At 52.7% G+C, this 17,629-nt stretch overlaps 1 protein-coding gene across 1 annotated transcript; it reads left to right on the top strand.

The window, feature by feature from the left end:
- The first annotated feature begins 4,680 nt into the window (after positions 1 to 4,680).
- On the top strand, positions 4,681 to 17,037 carry IL6R (interleukin 6 receptor). The gene is made up of 9 exons (XM_044448740.1): positions 4,681 to 6,835; positions 7,631 to 7,754; positions 8,919 to 9,091; positions 9,842 to 10,002; positions 11,229 to 11,376; positions 11,499 to 11,542; positions 12,209 to 12,287; positions 12,835 to 12,916; positions 13,591 to 17,037. The coding sequence occupies exons 1-9, from the start codon at positions 6,607 to 6,609 to the stop codon at positions 13,814 to 13,816; spliced, it is 1,266 nt and encodes a 421-aa protein (XP_044304675.1). The 5' UTR covers positions 4,681 to 6,606; the 3' UTR covers positions 13,817 to 17,037.
- Positions 17,038 to 17,629: the final 592 nt, after the last annotated feature.

Here is a 17,629-nt window from a genome sequence, read left to right as displayed (position 1 = left end):
GGCCGGCGCCTCCCTGGGGGCCCGGCTGGTGCTGGTGCTGGTGCTGGCGGCGGCGCGCCTCGACGGCCCGGCGCCCCAGTGCGCGCGCCCAGGTGAGCCCGCGCGCCCCCCGCGCCGCCCCGCCCCGCGCAGCGCCGCGCAGTCAGCGCGGGCTCCGTGCTGGGGACGCGGAGGCTGCGCGCTTCCCCCGCTCTCTCCCGGGTCCCGCTGCACCTTGCGAAGCGCCCCTCGGGCCGGGGCTGCTTTGGGGGGCGGCGCACAGCTGCGAGGGGCGCCCTCGCTTCTCCAGGACTGCGGGGGCACTAGGCAAGTAGTCAGGAGCGGTGTGGCGTAGTGGTTGCAGCAGCCTCCCCTGACTGGGTGCCCTCCGGCTCTTGGGCACTTCGTTTGCCCAAGTCAGGCGCCCCATGCCCAGGAATCCTGGGAGCTGTAGTCCAGAGCCGCAGGAGGGCTGCAGGGTGGTGGGGACCGGAGTGGGACTGGTGTCGGGCGACAGGTGAGACGCAGACCTGCCCTGTAAAGCCGGAGCGGCCACGGCGCCCCATGCGCGCTCCTGGGCCAGTCACTGCCTCTCAGCCCACTGCCTTACCTCGCAGGGTTGTTGTGAGGATCCCCATTGAGCAAGAATGGCTTCTTGTGCGGAGTGGTCTTTGGCGGGCTGGCTAGCTGAGCGAAACGGTCTCTCAGGTTTGGAGGAAAATACTTGGGGGTTAGGCTGTCCCAGGCATGAGGAATGCAGAAGGGAACCCTGGAGGAAACAACTAGAATCAGGATTCCTAGGTTCCCTTCCTGTTTCTGGGATTAAGCTTGGGAAATCCAAGCCCCCGTTTTTGGAAGGGAGAGAGTTATAATAGATAAAAGGGGGAAAACTGCGGTTTCTGGGCTATCATGCCAACTCTCTCTGATTAGTTTGAAAAAGACAGCATCTCTCTCTCTCTCTCTCTGGAAGGGGAAGCCTGGGGGGTGGGGAATGCCAATGAAAAATATTTTATATTTGTCCTATATATTTCAAAAATGTAGATTTGCATCGTCAGGGGCCGCTAATAATCTGTAAGTCATCATTGTTTTTCGGCGCCAGGCTAAGACCTTTTTATTCAAACAATATTTTAACGTGTAATATTTATAGGTTTTAATTGTGCAGCCAGGGAGTTTCCGGGTTTTAATTGTATCTCTATTATATTTATTTATTTGTGTGAGCTGTCCCGAGGCTATATAGCAAGGGGACGGCATACAACAACTTTAAATAAATAAATAAAAAGGTAAACGTAAAGGTTTCCCCATGACATTAAAGTCCAGTCATGCCTGTCTCTCGGTGGCAGTGCTCATCTCCGTTTCCTGGCCAAGGGAGCCAGCGTTTGTCTGCAGACAGTCTCCGTGGCCGTGTGGCCGGCATGACTAAACACCGAGGTGCACGGAACGCTGTTACCTTGCCACCGAGTGGTTCCTTTTTATCTACTTGCATTTGCATGCTTTCGAACTGCAAAGTTGGCAGAAGCTGGGACAGTACGGGAGCTCACCCTGTCTGCGGATCCGAACTGCCGACCTTTCGATCAACCAGCCCAGCAGCTCAGCAGTTAATGCCTGCCTATTTGTTATTCCAACTTCAATCCTGAAAAGATTGAAAGTTGGAATTACAAAAGCTGTCACACTGCTGGGGTTGGTTATTTATTTATTTATTTATTTATTTATTTGGGGAACTTCCATGCCACCCCATTCGCCGAAGCCTCGGGGCGGCTCACAAACATAAATAAATAACATCCTATAAAACAATATAAATTAAGTCGCCCTGGCCAAAGAATAAAATAAATAAATAATATTAACAATTAAAATAACGTTTGAATAAAAAGGTCTTTGCCTGGCACCAAAAAACAAATAACGACGGCGCCAGGCGGACCTCTCTGGGGAGCGTATTCCATAGATTGGGCACCACTGCAGAGAAAGCCCTCCTCCGAGTACCTACCCTCCTAATTTCCTTCACGGAGGGTTCCCGGAGAAGGGCCTCTCCTGCTGATCTCAAGGGGCGGTCGGGCATATATGGAATTGTTTCTACCCAGTCTTGGCACATGTGGAATCTAGGCAGACCTAAATCCAGGCTGGCTGTCAGGGCTGACGAATGATCCCGGAAGAAGTGGCTGGAGGCCCCGGTGGCTGAGTTCCTCTACTCCCGATGATCAGAATTAGAAGGTCCACAGTTAAAAGAAAAGGGAAGGTTGAAATCTGGTCTCTAGGATGTGCAGCGTGTGCACTTTCTTTCTAACTCTGCCTTGGGGTCAGGGTTCAGCCAAGGACCAGCCTTTGCAGCCGTGTGTTTTGGACTTCAGCTCCCATCAGCACTGGCCAGCATGATGGGAAGGGCACTCAGAGGAGGCTCTCCGGGTTGGTGACCCCTGTGGAAACAGAGGGGAAGGCTGAGCTGGAAGTGTGTTTATTTATCTCATTCCATTTCTATGCCACCCCGAATAATTCGAGGTTTCTCTGGGCAGCAAAATCCATAGATTACAACCATGGCACAATAAAATTATAAAACCACACACAACTTGATAAACCGAACCGATAAATCAACATCCAAAAATTAGATAAATACTCAATAACCAATTATAAATTAAATAACTTACATTCAATTTATACTTAATACTCAATAACCAATTATAAATTAAATAAATGCACCAAAAGCTTCTTTGAACGAAGAAGTTTGCACCTGGCATCTAACGGGAAGCGGAGTGAATGAGTCTAGAGAAGAGCTGAGGCGGAGAAGGAAGTGGTCGGAGTTGTGAACTTCCAGGGTTTCTGTCTGGTTGTCCCGTTTGCAAATGTCGCCTCTTCGTTACACCCGAGAGCATTTGTGCACTGGAAAGCTCCGTGTAACACTCCGCACGCACTAGCTCCACTCGCACACTTGGGATGCAGCGCGGAATTTAATTCCACACGCACCTCTTGAGCTGGCCTGAGATGCGTGCTTGGGGCAGCCGCCTTGTCCTCCGGCATTTCATGCACGTGTGAGCTGTCCGTGACACACAAAACTCAGGTGTGGTTTTACCTGACCTGGAATATGTGCCAGGGAGATGCCAGCTGGAGTTTGGCCGGTTAGCCCAGACCAGGGAAGTCAACTCTGAAGTCTCTGCTTCTATCAGTTTCTTTCTTCTTCCTGTTCTTTGATTTCAAGTTTTAAAAATGGAACCCCGAGCCTCGAAACCAGTGGCTTAGGGGGCCGAAAGAGTGCAACTTAGCGTTCTCTTAAGAACCAACAGACTTTCTGCTTCTTTCCCTCCCTTCCCCCTTCAGACAGACTTCCCCAGCCAGGCACCCGCCCTCCCCCCAGTGGTGTTTGACTGAGGTGCCCATCATCTCCCAGCAGATGATGGGGATTGTAGTCCAGCAAAATCTGGATGGCAGCTCTCTGGGGAAAGCCACTGTTCAAGGAGCAAAAAAACGCTTGCCTTGTGTGACTTCTCTGCTTTTCTGGTGCATTGCTCTGCCTGGCAGGATCAGCCTCCTGATCTTTCCCTGGGTGCGGCTGGACCTTATTTCTTATCTCTTTATTCTTCATATTTCTGGAAATGGTTCCCATGCTTTTCATTTCCCTTGCGTGGGAGATGGGTGCGAGAAGAGCTCACTGGGGTGTAGTGAGTTCCCTTTTCGGTTTCAGTAAAAATGTCCCAAGGGGATTAAGCCCATTCTTCGTGTAGCAACACACGGTGCTTGCATGTTTCTCATGGTGTGAAGCACCCGGAGGCAAGCAGGAACTCTTGGACTGCAACTCCCATCAGGCTGGCCAGTGAAGCTTATGGCAATGAGTGATGGAAACTGCATTCCCACAACATTTTGGAGGGCCAACAGTTGTCTGCCTTCAGGGGCAAAGTTTTTGTGGCCCTGGCTCCACTTCATCAGGTGTATGAATCGTTATTCATGGTTTATTATCGAACTGAAATACTCCGGGCCAGGCACCCCCAGTGCTGGGGATTAGCGGGTGCCTGTGAGTCTTGCTTGGCTGGGTACCAGCTGTCCTTGGCGAGAGACCAAGACGGCAAACGGGCGGCTGAGGAGGCCGCTGTTTGCTCAGACCTGTTGACGGTTCATCCGGTCAAGTTTCATCAAAGGGGGACCGCTTTGTGTGTGTCTACCTGCGCATGCGTGTATGTGGGAGCCGACGTCTGTTCGCTCGTGTGTCGGGACATTCAGCTCCACAAATGGCCTTCCCCTGAGCCGCTCGCCACCCCCAGCCTGGCCTCCGTTCTTCCCAAAGAGACAGTTACGCAACTGCCAGAGAGTTGTCTCTTATCGTCACCGCGTTTCTCAGAACACGTGAGTATGGAGTTACTCAATGGAGCTGCTTGGCTGTAGTTTCACAGCTGACTAAAGGAAGGAGCATCATCAGCTGCAGAAGGACGTGATGTTCTTGCTGTAGTCCGTCTGTTTGGAGCTCCGTTGGGCTGGTTTCTGGGCTGTTTGCCAGCAGAATGGCTTCTGCACGGGCCAGAAATCGGCAACACTGACCAAAGCAAGCCTCAGTCCTCAACATGGCGCCGCTGATTTAGCCAAAGCGCAAAGGAGCCACGTGCAGAAGGTGAAGGCTTGGAGACGGCAATTAAAATCCAGCACAACGTCTTTAAGAGAAAGCAGAACCAAACAAACATTACCTAATATAACATCACTTTGTTTTCGAGGACTTTCCAGAAGCCAGAAAAGTGGAAATTCCTTTTGCAGCGCTGTCTGCTTGTGGCTGCAGCTGGAATCATAAACCAGCTGGGGGGCTTGATTAGCTCTGGCCAGTTGGACGGACAAAGTGGTCCGTCCTCTCCCACTTTGCCCTTGCAACAAATATTGACAGAAGGCCACCTTGGGCTCCGGGAAAGGTTTTCCTAGCAACGGTGGAAGGGACAGGACGAAGGCTGCAGCGAAAGCCACTGTTCCCCTGCACCAGTGCCCGGAAAGCCTCACAGTGCGATGGAACAATTTATCTGAGAGAATCGTCGTTTTCTGGCCTCTGCACTCAGAGCAAATTGGTGGCCGCCGGTTTTTACAGGATAAAATATTTTGGTCATGTGGCAGGCTAGAGTTGAGGGAGTAGATTATTCTTATGCTATATTTAATTTGCTCTGTTTCATGTCTGTCCAATAATAAACATTTTCTGGGTGAATGAGGAATGTTCAAAGATTAGAATTGTAATACAGAACAACACGAACATCAGAGAGATAAAAGAGCCATGAAAAGGCAGGGTGGTGTGCTAGTCCAAGAGTTAGACTGGGAATCTGGGTTTAAGTCCCAGCTCAGCCATGCAGCTTATTGGGTGACTCGCTCTCAGCCTGGCCTACCTGAGAGGGTTGTTGTGAGGATAAAAAGGGAGCCGAGAAGGACTATGCAGACTGCCTTCAGTTCCTCACAAGAGGAAAAAAGGCAGGATATAAATGCAGTGGTGATGATGACGTCATAAAATTTAACTTGCCAACTCAAAAATGCCTGAGAGGAAAGCTTTGCCTTCGCTTCGCACTGACAAGATAACGGAGCAGGGAATTCTGAAAAGTTCCTTCCGCTTAGAGTCGACCGCCTGACCTCTCTCAGCAGCAAAGTGCAGAGAGTGGTCTCAAGAAGCTGCCGTTGAAAGGCTACGGCCGAGTCCGTTACCTGGATAGACCATCTTTTGCCCCTTTTTTGCCACGTTTCCGCTTTGGTGTTCATCCCCCCATCTGTTAATTTCGTTTCTTGCAACCTGTGCAAACCGTGTGCATTTTTGGTGCTGCTTTCCCCTGAAGAGGCACATTTTGTTCTTCAGCTGGTGATACGTTTCTCCCCCGAGAGTATTTTCTGCTCCCTTTCCCCTCGCGTGCATTTCAAGCACAGTTTTCTTCAGTGCGTTCCATTTTGCATAAACTCACAACCTCTCCTGCAGCATTTGGAAGGGCGTGTGTTTTCGGGTGCAGCTGTGTTGCGGATCGTGTGCAAATACTGCAAGCGGGAACTGGGATGTTTGCATCCAAAGGTGAAGTGAAGGAAATTCCCACCCATCTGCACTTTCGAGGAATGTCACCTTTCCACATGGATCTGAACCCTCGGGTGGGTCTGCCTGAAGGCAAGCAAGGGACACGAAATGGATGCTCCAGTGCAGAGTTAAAAACTGGAGAATCCACTTTTGTAGCACAGCAGGATGGACACCAATTCAAGCAGCTGTAAAGGGGACAAACTCCTGGAATAGAAGGGTATTTGTGGCTACTAGTCCTCATGGGAATATGCTGCCTCTAGTATGCACCAGTTGCTGGGGAACATGGGAGAGAGGGTTTCACTCCTGCCTTGCTTGGGATAGCCAGTTGGCCATTGTGTGGATGGACGGCACGGTCTGATCTCACAGCTCTCTGTGGGAGAGCTTGGCTTGCCATGTTGGTATGTTTTGAAGTCTCGGTAATACGTGCTAGGAAAGCCTTATTTTTCTGGGTTATTTCTAATCCAAAGATCAAACACCGTTTTGCTTTTGCATCAGATAAAGAGTGAATTTCTAATCCCAGCATCCCAACCAGCAGGACCTCCCGTGGTCTTCCCAGTCCACCTAGACGGGAGGGAAATCCGGCAGCCCCGCTCATCTTTCCTTCTTCCTTTGCAGCTCCATCACCTGATATGATTGTTGCCCGGCCGGGGGCAAACATTTTCCTGCCCTGCCTGGAGAAGGGCCCGGGGAATGCCTCCAGCGTGCAGTGCAAATTCAAGGGGCAGAACTTGAGTTTTCCCGGGAAAGTGGTACCCGAGTCCAATCTTTCTCTGCTGTCTGTACCCTACAACTTTTCCGGCCGCTACTCCTGCCATGCCGGGGACCGTGTCCTCTGTTCCCATCATCTGATCCTAGAAGGTGAGTGAGGCCTGAGCATCACAGAACCAGAGTCTGCCGGGATGAAGCACCAGGACTTTGATGGGCAGAGAGCCGAGGCCCGCTGCCCTGGTGCACTGCCTGGTACCCCTGCCATCCTGAGGGTCTCTGGGGCTAAGCGATTTCCTGGCAGCCATCCGTGCCGCTTTCATGCAAAGTATTTTGGGCAGGCCTGGTCTGGAATGGGCAATTCAGCCCCCTTTGCTTCCCGGAAGTCCTTCTTCTCGCAGAAGGATGTGGCTAGAATGGGTTTATTGATACAGATCGGATGGAGGAAGGCTGCCTGCAGTGTTGGGTTCCCCGGAGGTGTCAAAAGTACACCTCAGCTACTTCTATCAAACTTGGGAATCTTTTTATTATTGGCTAGAGAAACGGGACTTCACATAGATCTAAATATGTTTTTAAGTTATCATAAATGGAAAACGAAGGGTGTGGGGGCTGAACTCGCGGACTCGATGTTTTTGATGATGAATATTGCTTGTAGTTTTTTTTTTCTTGTTAGGATGGATGTTGTTTGTAGTGTATTTTTTGTTTTTTTGTTTTTTTAGGATTATAATTTCAAATACAACTTATTTTAAAAAAAGAAAGAAAGTACACCTCAGCTCTGAATAGGAGCGGGAAGCAACCTGCAAATAGGTTCCACCAAATCTCAGCCGACCTTTGATATCACGTCTTCCCTTTCCTGATGCCTGGGCCCTCTTGGGCTTGGGCATGGGTGCCTCTGAGCCTGTGCAGAGCGCCCTGCCCGTGTGCTGACAGGCCTTTCTCTGCTTCCAGAGCCTCCTGAAGTGCCAGATTTCATCTGCCACCAGAGGAGCTTGGCTAAGTACATTTTGTGTGAGTGGAACGCCTCGCGGCCGGTGTCGCCGCGCACCAAGGCCAGGCTGTGGGTGCAAACAGGGTGAGTGATGGGCGTCACACGTGGCATCGAAGCAGAATCTGGTCGCTGGCTGACACACCGGGGGACTCCAGTTTGGGGAGCTGTGGAGGAGAAGCTGATCGTTCTTTTCTTTTGTGCCGTTACAAACATGAAGGCATGCAAATGCTGGCCACAGATTTGAATCTGTTTCCTGGCTGCCAATGCAAATTCAGAAATGCAGATTTTCAGAGAGTAGCGTGATTGTCCTTGTCTAAGTAAAAAAACAAGATGCAAGCTCAGCTGGGGCTGCAATTTTCTTCCTTGTTATTAAATTCGGGGGATTTTTGGGGGGGTTGGGGTGAGTCCTTTTATAGGAGACACTGGATCAGAGAATGGACTGTGTTTTTTCTAGCCGTGTTGGGAAGCACACAGAAATGTTGCTCCAAGGGGAATTTCTTATAAGACTTAAGGATGGTGCTTTACTAGTGAGGGGCTCCAACTGAAAGGTTTGGGGGTCCAGCCCTAGCAGGCCATGCCCGAACCATCCGGAGAGGCAGGATGGTAAACCGTGGCTCCGTCACGGCGATTCCACACGAAGCGGGGCTGATTGCCTCAATACAACTGGATTCCTTGCTGGTCAGTCTTGACGCACGGATGCAGGCGAAAGATCTCAGCAGACGGATCGCTAGATAGCGGCCGAAGCTGCTTTGCTGTTCACGGGGAACCTCAGCTGGGGTTCAGATTCGGATCAAAAGCAGCTCACACGATCCTGAGACTGTGAGGCGTCCCCTTGCTTTGGAAACATATTCAAAAGCGAGGTTCCAGGAAGTTGGACCCTTAAGAGCTAAGCTGCTGTTCTTCCTCGGGCAGGATGCCAAGAGTTGAATAAGCAACCCTGGGCTAGAAGGACAAATGGCACCAAGTGAGTCCGCACTCACTGTTTATTTATTGATTTATTTATCAGATTTATATCCCGCTTTTTTTCTTATGAACCCTAAGCGGCTTACCTCATTCTCCTCCTCAAAGTCTCCGAGCGGAGACTCAAACCCGGGTTTCCTGGGTCCCAGTCCGGCCCTTTTGCACGTGGCACCCTTTTCATGTGCTGCAAAGGCTTCTGGGAGGGCTCTTTCCCACTTGCCTGCTTCAGTTAATTCTGGCAAGTGCTTATACGTGCGTCTTTCTCTTTCTCCTGCTCTGCCCTGATAGTTTCAGAGGGGAAAACTACTCCGAAGAACAGTGCCGCTATTACAAGAAGTCCCAGAAATTTTTTTGCCGCCTCACGTCCGTGAACAACGAAGACGACATCTTGGTGTTTGCATGCGTGGCCAACTTGGCGGGTGCTGTGAGCAAGGAGAAATTCCTAAGGGCCGACACTCTGTGTACGTAACCATTGTGAGTCCCTGCATACACACCTGGTGGGTGTCGTGTTGGTCGAGCTGCTGGGCACAGACAGTCGATTTCTCTGCACCTGCCACACGCCTCCAGATCCTGGCATTGCAAAGTCTTCATGTTATTTTCTGAATATTTAATCCAAATTTGGCCCTTCCTGGGTATGGGCCCCCCTGCCGGGGGTGTGGATGGCCACAGCCGTTGCCCCAAGCCCCACTTCCTCCTGCGTCGCCAGGTTTTGCATGGGCTCCTCTCCTCTTGCTGGAAGGCCCACGAACCCTCCCCGAAGGCAGATTGCAAAACTCTGAGCTGCCAGTTCAGGGGCGTCAGTTCTGGTTGTGGCCCCGCCCTTCTGCCTTTGGCCCCGCCCCCCACGGGGGTGCGCCCCATGTGGGTTTCTCCCAAATGGAGTTAAGCCTGTGGGCTGGAAGAGCTTCTGCATTGCAATTTCCTCTCTGTAGGCTTGGGTGAGCCCTTCCCCCGGAAATAGCAGGTGTGCCTTTTTGTACAAATTAACCCTGTGATTTAATTAATGCCTCAGCCTGGGTGGGAGATCCCACGGAGGCTGTTCCTGCAGGACCATTGACTGGGAACACAGGCCCACCCTCCTCAGAGGTCGTCACGTGCTTCTAGTCCTCTGGGCGTCCCGCTTGTCCCAGTGGGAAATGGATGCTGTGCTCTTTTCTCTTGCCTGCAAACCTTTCTGGTGGATCCTCTCCCTTCCCTCCCACCCCTTGCAGTGAAGCCAGACCCCCCAGCGGACATGGTGGTCGGTGCCATGGAGAAGGCCCCCCGCAGACTGCACGTGACTTGGCGCGATCCGCCGTCCTGGGGCTCGACCTTCTACCGTCTTCAGTTCCAGCTACGCTACCGGGCAGAGAACTCGCACACGTACTCTGAGGTCTGGCTTGAACCGCTCTCTCTCAGCCCCAGCCAGTGCTCATGGACATGCTGGCCCCAAACATCTGGAGGCTCCCAGGCCCCGAGGGAGGGCAGAAAGGCATTCTCCAGATGTTTCTGGCTTGGGCTCCCGGAGTTCCCGAGTGCCGGTCACACTGCCTGGGCTTCTACCTCCTGGATGGCATGATCCATCCACCTGGCTTGGGATCCGGCTTCCAAAGCAGAGTGTGACTCGCCTCGGCCACAGAAGAGAAACTGAGGCCCTCCAGAGGTTGTTGGACTCCAACTCCCATTCCCCTCAGCCAGCATCACCCAAGAGCAGGGCTCATGGGAGCTGATGTCCTGCGAGGTTGCACCTCTAGCTTCTGCCCGGCCCTGGGTCAGGACTTGGACCCCTCTGGAGCTCCTTGTGGGGCTGGAACCAGAACAGCTGCCCTCGTAGTTGTAGGATCCGTCCAGGCCCTGCTGGAGTGCTCAGCCTCCTGCGGGGAGACCTGAGCTCTTCCCCCCGGCAGCTGCCTTGGAAATGCCGCTCTTCCAGCCCCACTTCTCGCCGGACCCTCGCCTCCTGTCCCTGCCACCTTGCCTGACTGCCCCACTGCCTCGTCTGGCTTCTCCCTCTCCTGCACCTCACCTGGTTGCCCCGTCTCAGCTACCTGCTCCCCATTCGGTTTTAATTCCCGGTTCTCGGCGTCTGGCTTGCTCCCCTTCCTATCCTTGCTCTGATACGCACTCCTGCCTCTCGACTTCAGCCTCGTTGACTGCAGCTCCACCTCAGATGCAGCTCCCGGGTCCCGAACAGCGTGTGAACCTCGCCCGCCTCGGGTCCTGCTGCCCTGGTCCCTTGACTTGCGCCCTGCAGCCTGGCGCATTGACCGCTGGCAACTGCCGCAGGAACATCAGGAGTGGATGAGGCCACAGTCCATCTGGCCCAGCTTTCTGTTCACCCAGCGGCCAGCTGACGCCCAGAGACCCACAAGCGGGCCATGAGGGCGACAGCTTCCTCCGGCCCATGTTCCCCAGCAGGTGCCCTGCACAGCCACAGGGCTGAGGTTGGAGGGCGCATGCCCTTTTATGGCCAGCTGTCTCCCCGTTTGTCCCCTGGCCTTTTCGGCCCACCTGGGTGCTCAGGTGGCCCCACGGCATCTTGTTTCCCTGGTCTCTGCACCTGGGCGGGTTACGCACTGCACACCCGTGCGTAACCCGCCTCCCTTCCCCGGGCGACAGGTCCTCCTTCCGCACGGAATCACTTCCTACACCATCTCCGATGCCTTGAGAGGCCTCCGTCACTTCGTCAAGGTGCGGGCCCGGGAGGAGTTCGACCATGGCAGCTGGAGCGAATGGAGCCGGGAAATTACTGGGGTGCCCTGGACAGGTCGGTCGCTCCCCTTGCAGCCCTGAGGCTCGGCCGGGGGCAGGGATCCCGCCGAGATTTCGGGTCCATCGCCCTGGATCCGTTCCCCATTCAGCCTTGCCTTTGTCCTTTTCACATTCCAGAGCCCACTGACCCCGTTTCAGATCCCACTTCAGACGTCACCAAGGTGAGCAGGGGCTTCTGAGTGGCGGCCCCAGGGCATTGCATGTTCTCTCTGCCGGGTGTCGATTCCTTGCCCTCCCCTCTGCTTTCATTTCACCAAAAAGGAAGAATTTATTTTCTGCCATGTCTGCAGTGCAGCATAAGCCCTTTCTGGTTGTGTTCAAACTTTCCTCCAACTTTCCACAGGTGAAAAACGGGGTGCGTTTCAACACCCTGATTCAGGGTCATTAGCCAAACCTCCTCTTCCCTTTCCCCTTAGCAGGTGTTTCACTTTTGGGGCGAGATTTCTGCCAACGTGCATTAGCACATGAGCACGTGACTGCTAGCACACCTGTGCACAAACATACCAATGTGCTTGTGTGCTAATGTGCGTCAGTGGAACAAAACGCTAGGGAAAACAATCCCCGTGTACTCCGTGAATAGACAGCAGAAGGGAAGGAGACCCCTCGACGCTCTGCAGATGACAGAGCAGGGTGAACAAAGTCTATATTCACCCAAGGGAGAACCCTGCTTTGCCTCGGGTCCTGGAGAATCATTCCAAGGCAGAGAAAGCGGACGCTTTGCTGGCCGTTCCGTTCATTCAAGAGGAGACAGAACGGTTGTCCAACCAGAGAGATTCATCAGACTGTTCTGTTCTCTCTCTCTCTCTCTCTCTCTCTCTCTCCCGCAGTTTTCCTTTGACGATTATTTTGTCGGCACCAGCAGCCCTAGGACCTCTGAGGTGCCCCGCAGGGTGATCAAGCCAGCAGGTAAACATGGGTGACGTTGTAGTCACAACACCTCTTTCGACCTTAGGGAGCCTGCGGCTACTGGGGCCAGATCGGGGCCGTGGCACCCCTGCCTTATCCTGTTGCTGCTTGGCAATCCCATTTCTCTGGAGGCACGATCTCGTCAAGCTGAGGTCTGATGGGGTGTGTAACGAGCTAGCATGATTCTCCAGTGGTGGAGTCAACGGGTCACCCCAGCTCCTGCGGGTTCAAATCCCACTTCTGCCACCATGTTCCAGTGATGGTTTCATAGAAGGGCCATCAAGTAACTGAGGAGGGGTTCAAGCAGGAATCGCTGCGATTACCACACTGTCCCCAGCTCGCCCTTTCTTTTTCAATGCCCTGTCAGTGAATATCTTTAAATTCAAATTATAGGGTCGTGTGGTGAGCATGTTTAAGGTCCCATCCCAAGGAGATGGAGATGGGAGGGCAGCAGAGGCGATTATCCCGGTCAAGCAAGAACTGGGGACCCTTCTAGCCACACCTTTAACGTTTAACCCCTCGCCCCGTCTGGCTCTCTCCATTCCAGCGGCCGTTCCTCTGTACAGCTTCCTCATCATGGCGCTCAGCGTGACCGTGGCCCTCGCCCTGGCTGTCGGCATCCTCTTCCGGTGAGGAAGGAGACGAGAGAGAGAGAGAGAGAGAGAGCGAGCATGGGACAGTCGGAATGGGGGACCCAAGAGAAACCTAGGCAGCCTCTTCCCAACTCTCTGTCTGATACAGAGTCTGAAAAGGCTTTGGGGAAAGTGGCGAGGCCCCGAGCAGGTGGGCTTAGGGCGGGGGGGAGAAAGCCCTTTTTCTGTCTGGGACCAGATCCCCTTGGAGGTAAGCTGGAGGGTGGCGTGGCAGCTTCGGATCTTCTCTCTCCCTTTGTGCCGGTGCCCTTTAGCTCTTCTGCGCATTCTGCCACGCTTTTCTCTCTCATTGTAGCTCCTCTGCTCCCTCCCTGGCGTGGTCTTTAAAGCAGGGGTGGGGAATCGGTACAGGGCAGAGATTCCACTTTGGAGAAGCTCTTGGGGGCCATGTTGATGGGGGGCAAAGGGGGCAGGGCCAGAAATCCAAAACAGAGGTAACTGCAGCGGATATGAGCCCGAAGCACTCAGGGGGAATGGCCAGGGAGTCGCCCAAAGATCAGTTGTTGGAAGAAGGGGGTGTGGCCGCCCGTGGAAGGGGAGGGGCCACCTGAGGACAGGGGAGGGGCCCCTAGACCTGAGGCTCCCCAGTCTTGCTTTAAGGCAGCTGCTGGAAGATCTTGATCCCGAGCGTGGCATTTTTGTCCTTCCAGGTACAGAAAGAAACTGCGTCTGCTTCATTCCAGAGGAGGGAAGCCCAGCTCTGCACCCTCCTATTCCCTGGCCACGCTGGGGCCCGAGCCGCCCTTGAGTGCCTTCCCACTGCTCTCCCCGCCAGCCTCACCCTTCAGCGAGACCTCTGCCGACAGCCCCTCTGTCCTGGACCAGAACAGCCCCTACGATGTTTCCAACGCAGATTACTTTCTGCTGCCCAAGTAGGAACTGCTTGGAGACGCTCTGGGCCTCTTGCGGGGCGTTGGCAGAGTTAACCAGAAGCGGCAGCGAGTTCAACCGGGACATAAGCAGAAGCCCCCGTCTGGCCTGTCGCAGTGCCACTGAGTCCCCTTGACGGTGTCACTGGTGGAGGAACCTCAAGGAATGCCCCCAAACTAAGAGAACTGAAGGTGGGCTCGGCTTCTCCATCCATCCAAAGTCCCTTTGGCCGCCTGGAGGATATCCCCAGCACGCTACTTCTGAAGAAAACCGAGATGGAGGTTAATGGGCATCCACCCACCTTGCAGTCCTTGCTGTTGTACTTCACTCACTGTTGTCCAGATGTGGAGGCCCCGGCCTGATGTTTTGCCAGCAAGCGGAGTTGTTGGAGAAAGTGGCTGGCAGCATCCACACCCTCTCCTAGGTCAAGATGTGCCTCAGTTTCACCCTGAGCTTGCGGCCAGAGAAGGGACTGCCTTCCGGGAATTACCTTGTGCAGTTTCTCTGCTCACATCTTCCTCTGTGACCTTAAGAGAGGCCTCGTGGAACGATCCACCACGTCTGAAGCCATACATTGATGGAAGGAGTGGCTTTGGGTCCCCCGGACTTTTGATGCTCGTTTGCAAGGGGAGGTTTCTACAGCGTCTCACGAGACACTTAGATAAGTTACGGGGACCCATGCGTCTGTTTCTGGACTGAATCAGTTTCTTGCAATTTAATGCACATGTCCGTTCTGACTCACTGGTATGAAGGGAAAAGCAGACATCATGTTGAACATTTTTCCCACCCAGTGTGAGTTTTCCAACCGGTTTACCTCAAAAAGCACACTTCTGTATGCACTTGTGTTCGCAGACACACATTTTTGTATGGGAACATGTGAATCAAGGCCAGTCGAAATGGGAATGAAATGGCATCGGAACCTCGCTGTCCGTCTCTCCATCTGACAGAGTCTCTCCAACGAGCGTCTTTTCAGAAGGAGATTTCGCAGCACATGCAATAGACTTTTGTGCTACTGATCCTGAAGAGAGCCAGGGTTGAATCCGGGACCTTCTGTGTGCAAAGCAGAAGTTCTGCCTGCATTTTAGGCCCACTCCCGATGTGCAGGGAGGGGTGAGGGACACAACCCCCAGTGCTATTCGCTGGATGGAGAAGTGATAAAGGGCCTCAGAATAATTTCTCCCCAATTTCAGCGTGCCAATCAGCAGGCGCTTGCCTTGCAGTTCTCTGACTGCCAACGTGACACTGTGCTTTGCACCATGAAAAATGGGGGCGATCCCCTCCCACCAAGCAGCCCGGAATCCAAATTTCAACCCCAAGAGGCAGCACTGCCCCTTCAATTAACTTTGCTGCTCTTGGGATGTTACGACACCCACGGGTTTTGCTGCAAAACATCAGCCCTGAGATGGCCATGCTCTCTCTGTCGTTTTCTTTCCTAAGCACACCGTGTGGGAGAAAGCGACACTTTTGCCGTGCGTGCAGGTTGGCTGCCGGGGTTTTCTTTGCTGCTGCAGTGGAATTTGACCTCACGTGCCGATCACCTACTTTGGAGACGGTGATGAATTTGTTGTGTTTACATCCTCTTTGTGGGCTTTCTGGCAGCAAGTGTTCGGCGACCATGGGAGCAGAACGGTGGCCGAGATGGGCCACCGGAGCGATCCTCCGTGGATCTTTGTGTGTTCTTTCTTCTTAGCTCAGAGAAGGCAAAAAGTTCTGTAGATTTTAGGCGGGAAGCCCAGAAATGATATGCTAAATTGATTTCCTTTTGAACCTGCATGTGTCTGTGTCTGTCTGCAAAGTTCCTGGTAACAGGTAGTCCAAAGTTCAGAGCAAAAAGGCCTAAGGAAGCTGTAGAAAATTGGAGAACAGAAATAATAATAGGCCTGAATAGGTTCAACTTGGTTTTATTGTTCAGTAAATCACTGAGTAAGCTGGCTGCTCACCCTTTCTGCACGTCTCCCCAAGTGAAAGGGACTAGAAACTTGCTCAGGGTTCTTTTTGGTTTAAATCAGAGCTGCCTCTTTTGCTTACAGGCCTGTCTGACCTCACTTCTCGGTTTTGGCATTGTGACTTGGCACTCACCGGAACAGCCTTGTTGTAATCGTGAGCAAATGGCTCGCTTGTTTCCCAGTCGGACTCTTTTGCAGGCGAGCCAGCTGGAAACCGGTTTTAGCCAATTGCCGTGTGACAGTCGGGACTGATGTACCCTCAGTAAGAGACCGGTGGCCCTTTCAGAAGTACGAGGAAATGTGGCTGCTGTTTTCTACCTGAATTGCTTGCCAGCAGAGGTCTGACCATCCATGGTGCTGACTCCATTTCGTTGGGGTAAAGAAACAGTTCCTTTAAAGTTCCACCTAAATCTGGATCCATGGTCGCATTGACATGGGCTCACTGTGGGTTGTTTTGAACCGTGATACACCCCAGTGAATGCCCAGGGTTCCCAGCTCAGGGACAAACCAGGGGTTGTTCGTGGTTAAATAATCATGGCTTCTCAATGCATGAGTCTTTGTGTCATCCAAATTCAGTCACCGAGCAAGCTAGCATTCATCAGAGGATTTAATTCTGCCACCAGTTGCTTGGATCAGGATAAAGGGCTTTTAAAAATCACACTACATGTGTTACGTGGCTTGTCCACACCACAAACACAATATTTGCCTTGTCCTTTGAAAGTCACCCTTAATAATGAAGGATAATCTATCAAATAATGGAGTGTAATAATGACAGATAGTCTCTGTCAGTACTTTCTGCATTGAATTTCCCTCTGACCTCAATGTTTACACTTCTTCTCATCCGCTAGGCTGTATTAACCTGAAACTTTCTCCAAAATTCCTGTGCCTCTGATGAAGTTAGCTGCGTTCCACAAAGGCTTAACGCCACAGCAAATGTGCGAGCTTTCCGGCGCTTCAAAGAGACTGTTGTTTTCACTGAACTTGTAGGTGACGGCACATTTGATCTTAATCTTCTGGGACTCGGTCAGAATCATGGCTTTCTTTCCCCACCCACAACTGATGAACCCAGTTTCCTGGGTTGCATGAGAGCAGAAGAGCCAAGGAGACGGCGCCGCCGTCATGCGGTTCTCTTGCGAATGTTTGCTGGGGACTTTGTGTATTTGTCTTGCGCTTTCCCAGTTTACCGTTTTTTCATCAGTTCTTCTGGGTGCCTTCGCTTGTCGTGCCAAACTATCCTAGCTGCTTGTTTTGTGAATAAACCCTCATGTACCTTACAGACAACCGGAGTCTTTATGGGTTGCTGTTTGCCTCCTTGGTTGTCCAGCCGATATCCTGGTTGGCTGAAGTCACCTTTCCTCCTCTCCCTGCTGCGATTGCAGGCGGCGTTTGGGCTCACCGTGGCTTTGTCCCAATCTACCTTTTAATGATGCTGGGAACGATTGAGGGCAAAAGGAGAAGGGGACGGCAGAGGATGAGGTGGCCGGATGGGGCCCCTGGGGCGGTGGGAGTGGGCTTGGGTGGACTCCAAGGGATGGTGGAGGACAGGAGAGCCTGGAGGAAGGTTGTCTGTGGGGTCCTGGTGGGTCCTGATTTTGCGACTAAACAACAAACAAGCTTTTTAATTTTCCTGATCACAAAAAGCCATCTCCAAACTGACCGCCGGTGACAACCGTTCCAAAGTGCCAAGGTGGCGGTCACAGCCCGGCCACCCCCTTAAAAGAATTGCACTCCAGATGCGCACATCTTTTCCCAAGGGAATGAAGGCCGAGTTTGTCACACTGAGAATGCTGGCAACTGAAATACGTCTCCGAGTTCAAGGATGCTTTTCTGGCACACACTGGCTCTGTCTCTCCCCCTCTCTCTCCTTGGGTCA

Source organism: Varanus komodoensis, unplaced genomic scaffold (assembly GCF_004798865.1).
Source record: "Varanus komodoensis strain SLA01 unplaced genomic scaffold, ASM479886v1 scaffold55, whole genome shotgun sequence".
NCBI classification, from domain to species: domain Eukaryota; kingdom Metazoa; phylum Chordata; class Lepidosauria; order Squamata; family Varanidae; genus Varanus; species Varanus komodoensis.
The sequence above is the reverse complement of the archived record's forward strand: the minus strand, read 5'-3'. Positions and strand labels throughout refer to the sequence as shown.

Coding starts and splice junctions, on each gene's coding strand:
- IL6R (XM_044448740.1), top strand. CDS start 6,607: ATGATTGTTGCCCGGCCGGGGGCAAACATTTTCCTGCCCTGCCTGGAG. Junction 7,755..8,918: donor AGGCTGTGGGTGCAAACAGG/GTGAGTGATGGG, acceptor CTGCCCTGATAG/TTTCAGAGGGGAAAACTACT. Junction 12,288..12,834: donor CAGGGTGATCAAGCCAGCAG/GTAAACATGGGT, acceptor TCTCCATTCCAG/CGGCCGTTCCTCTGTACAGC.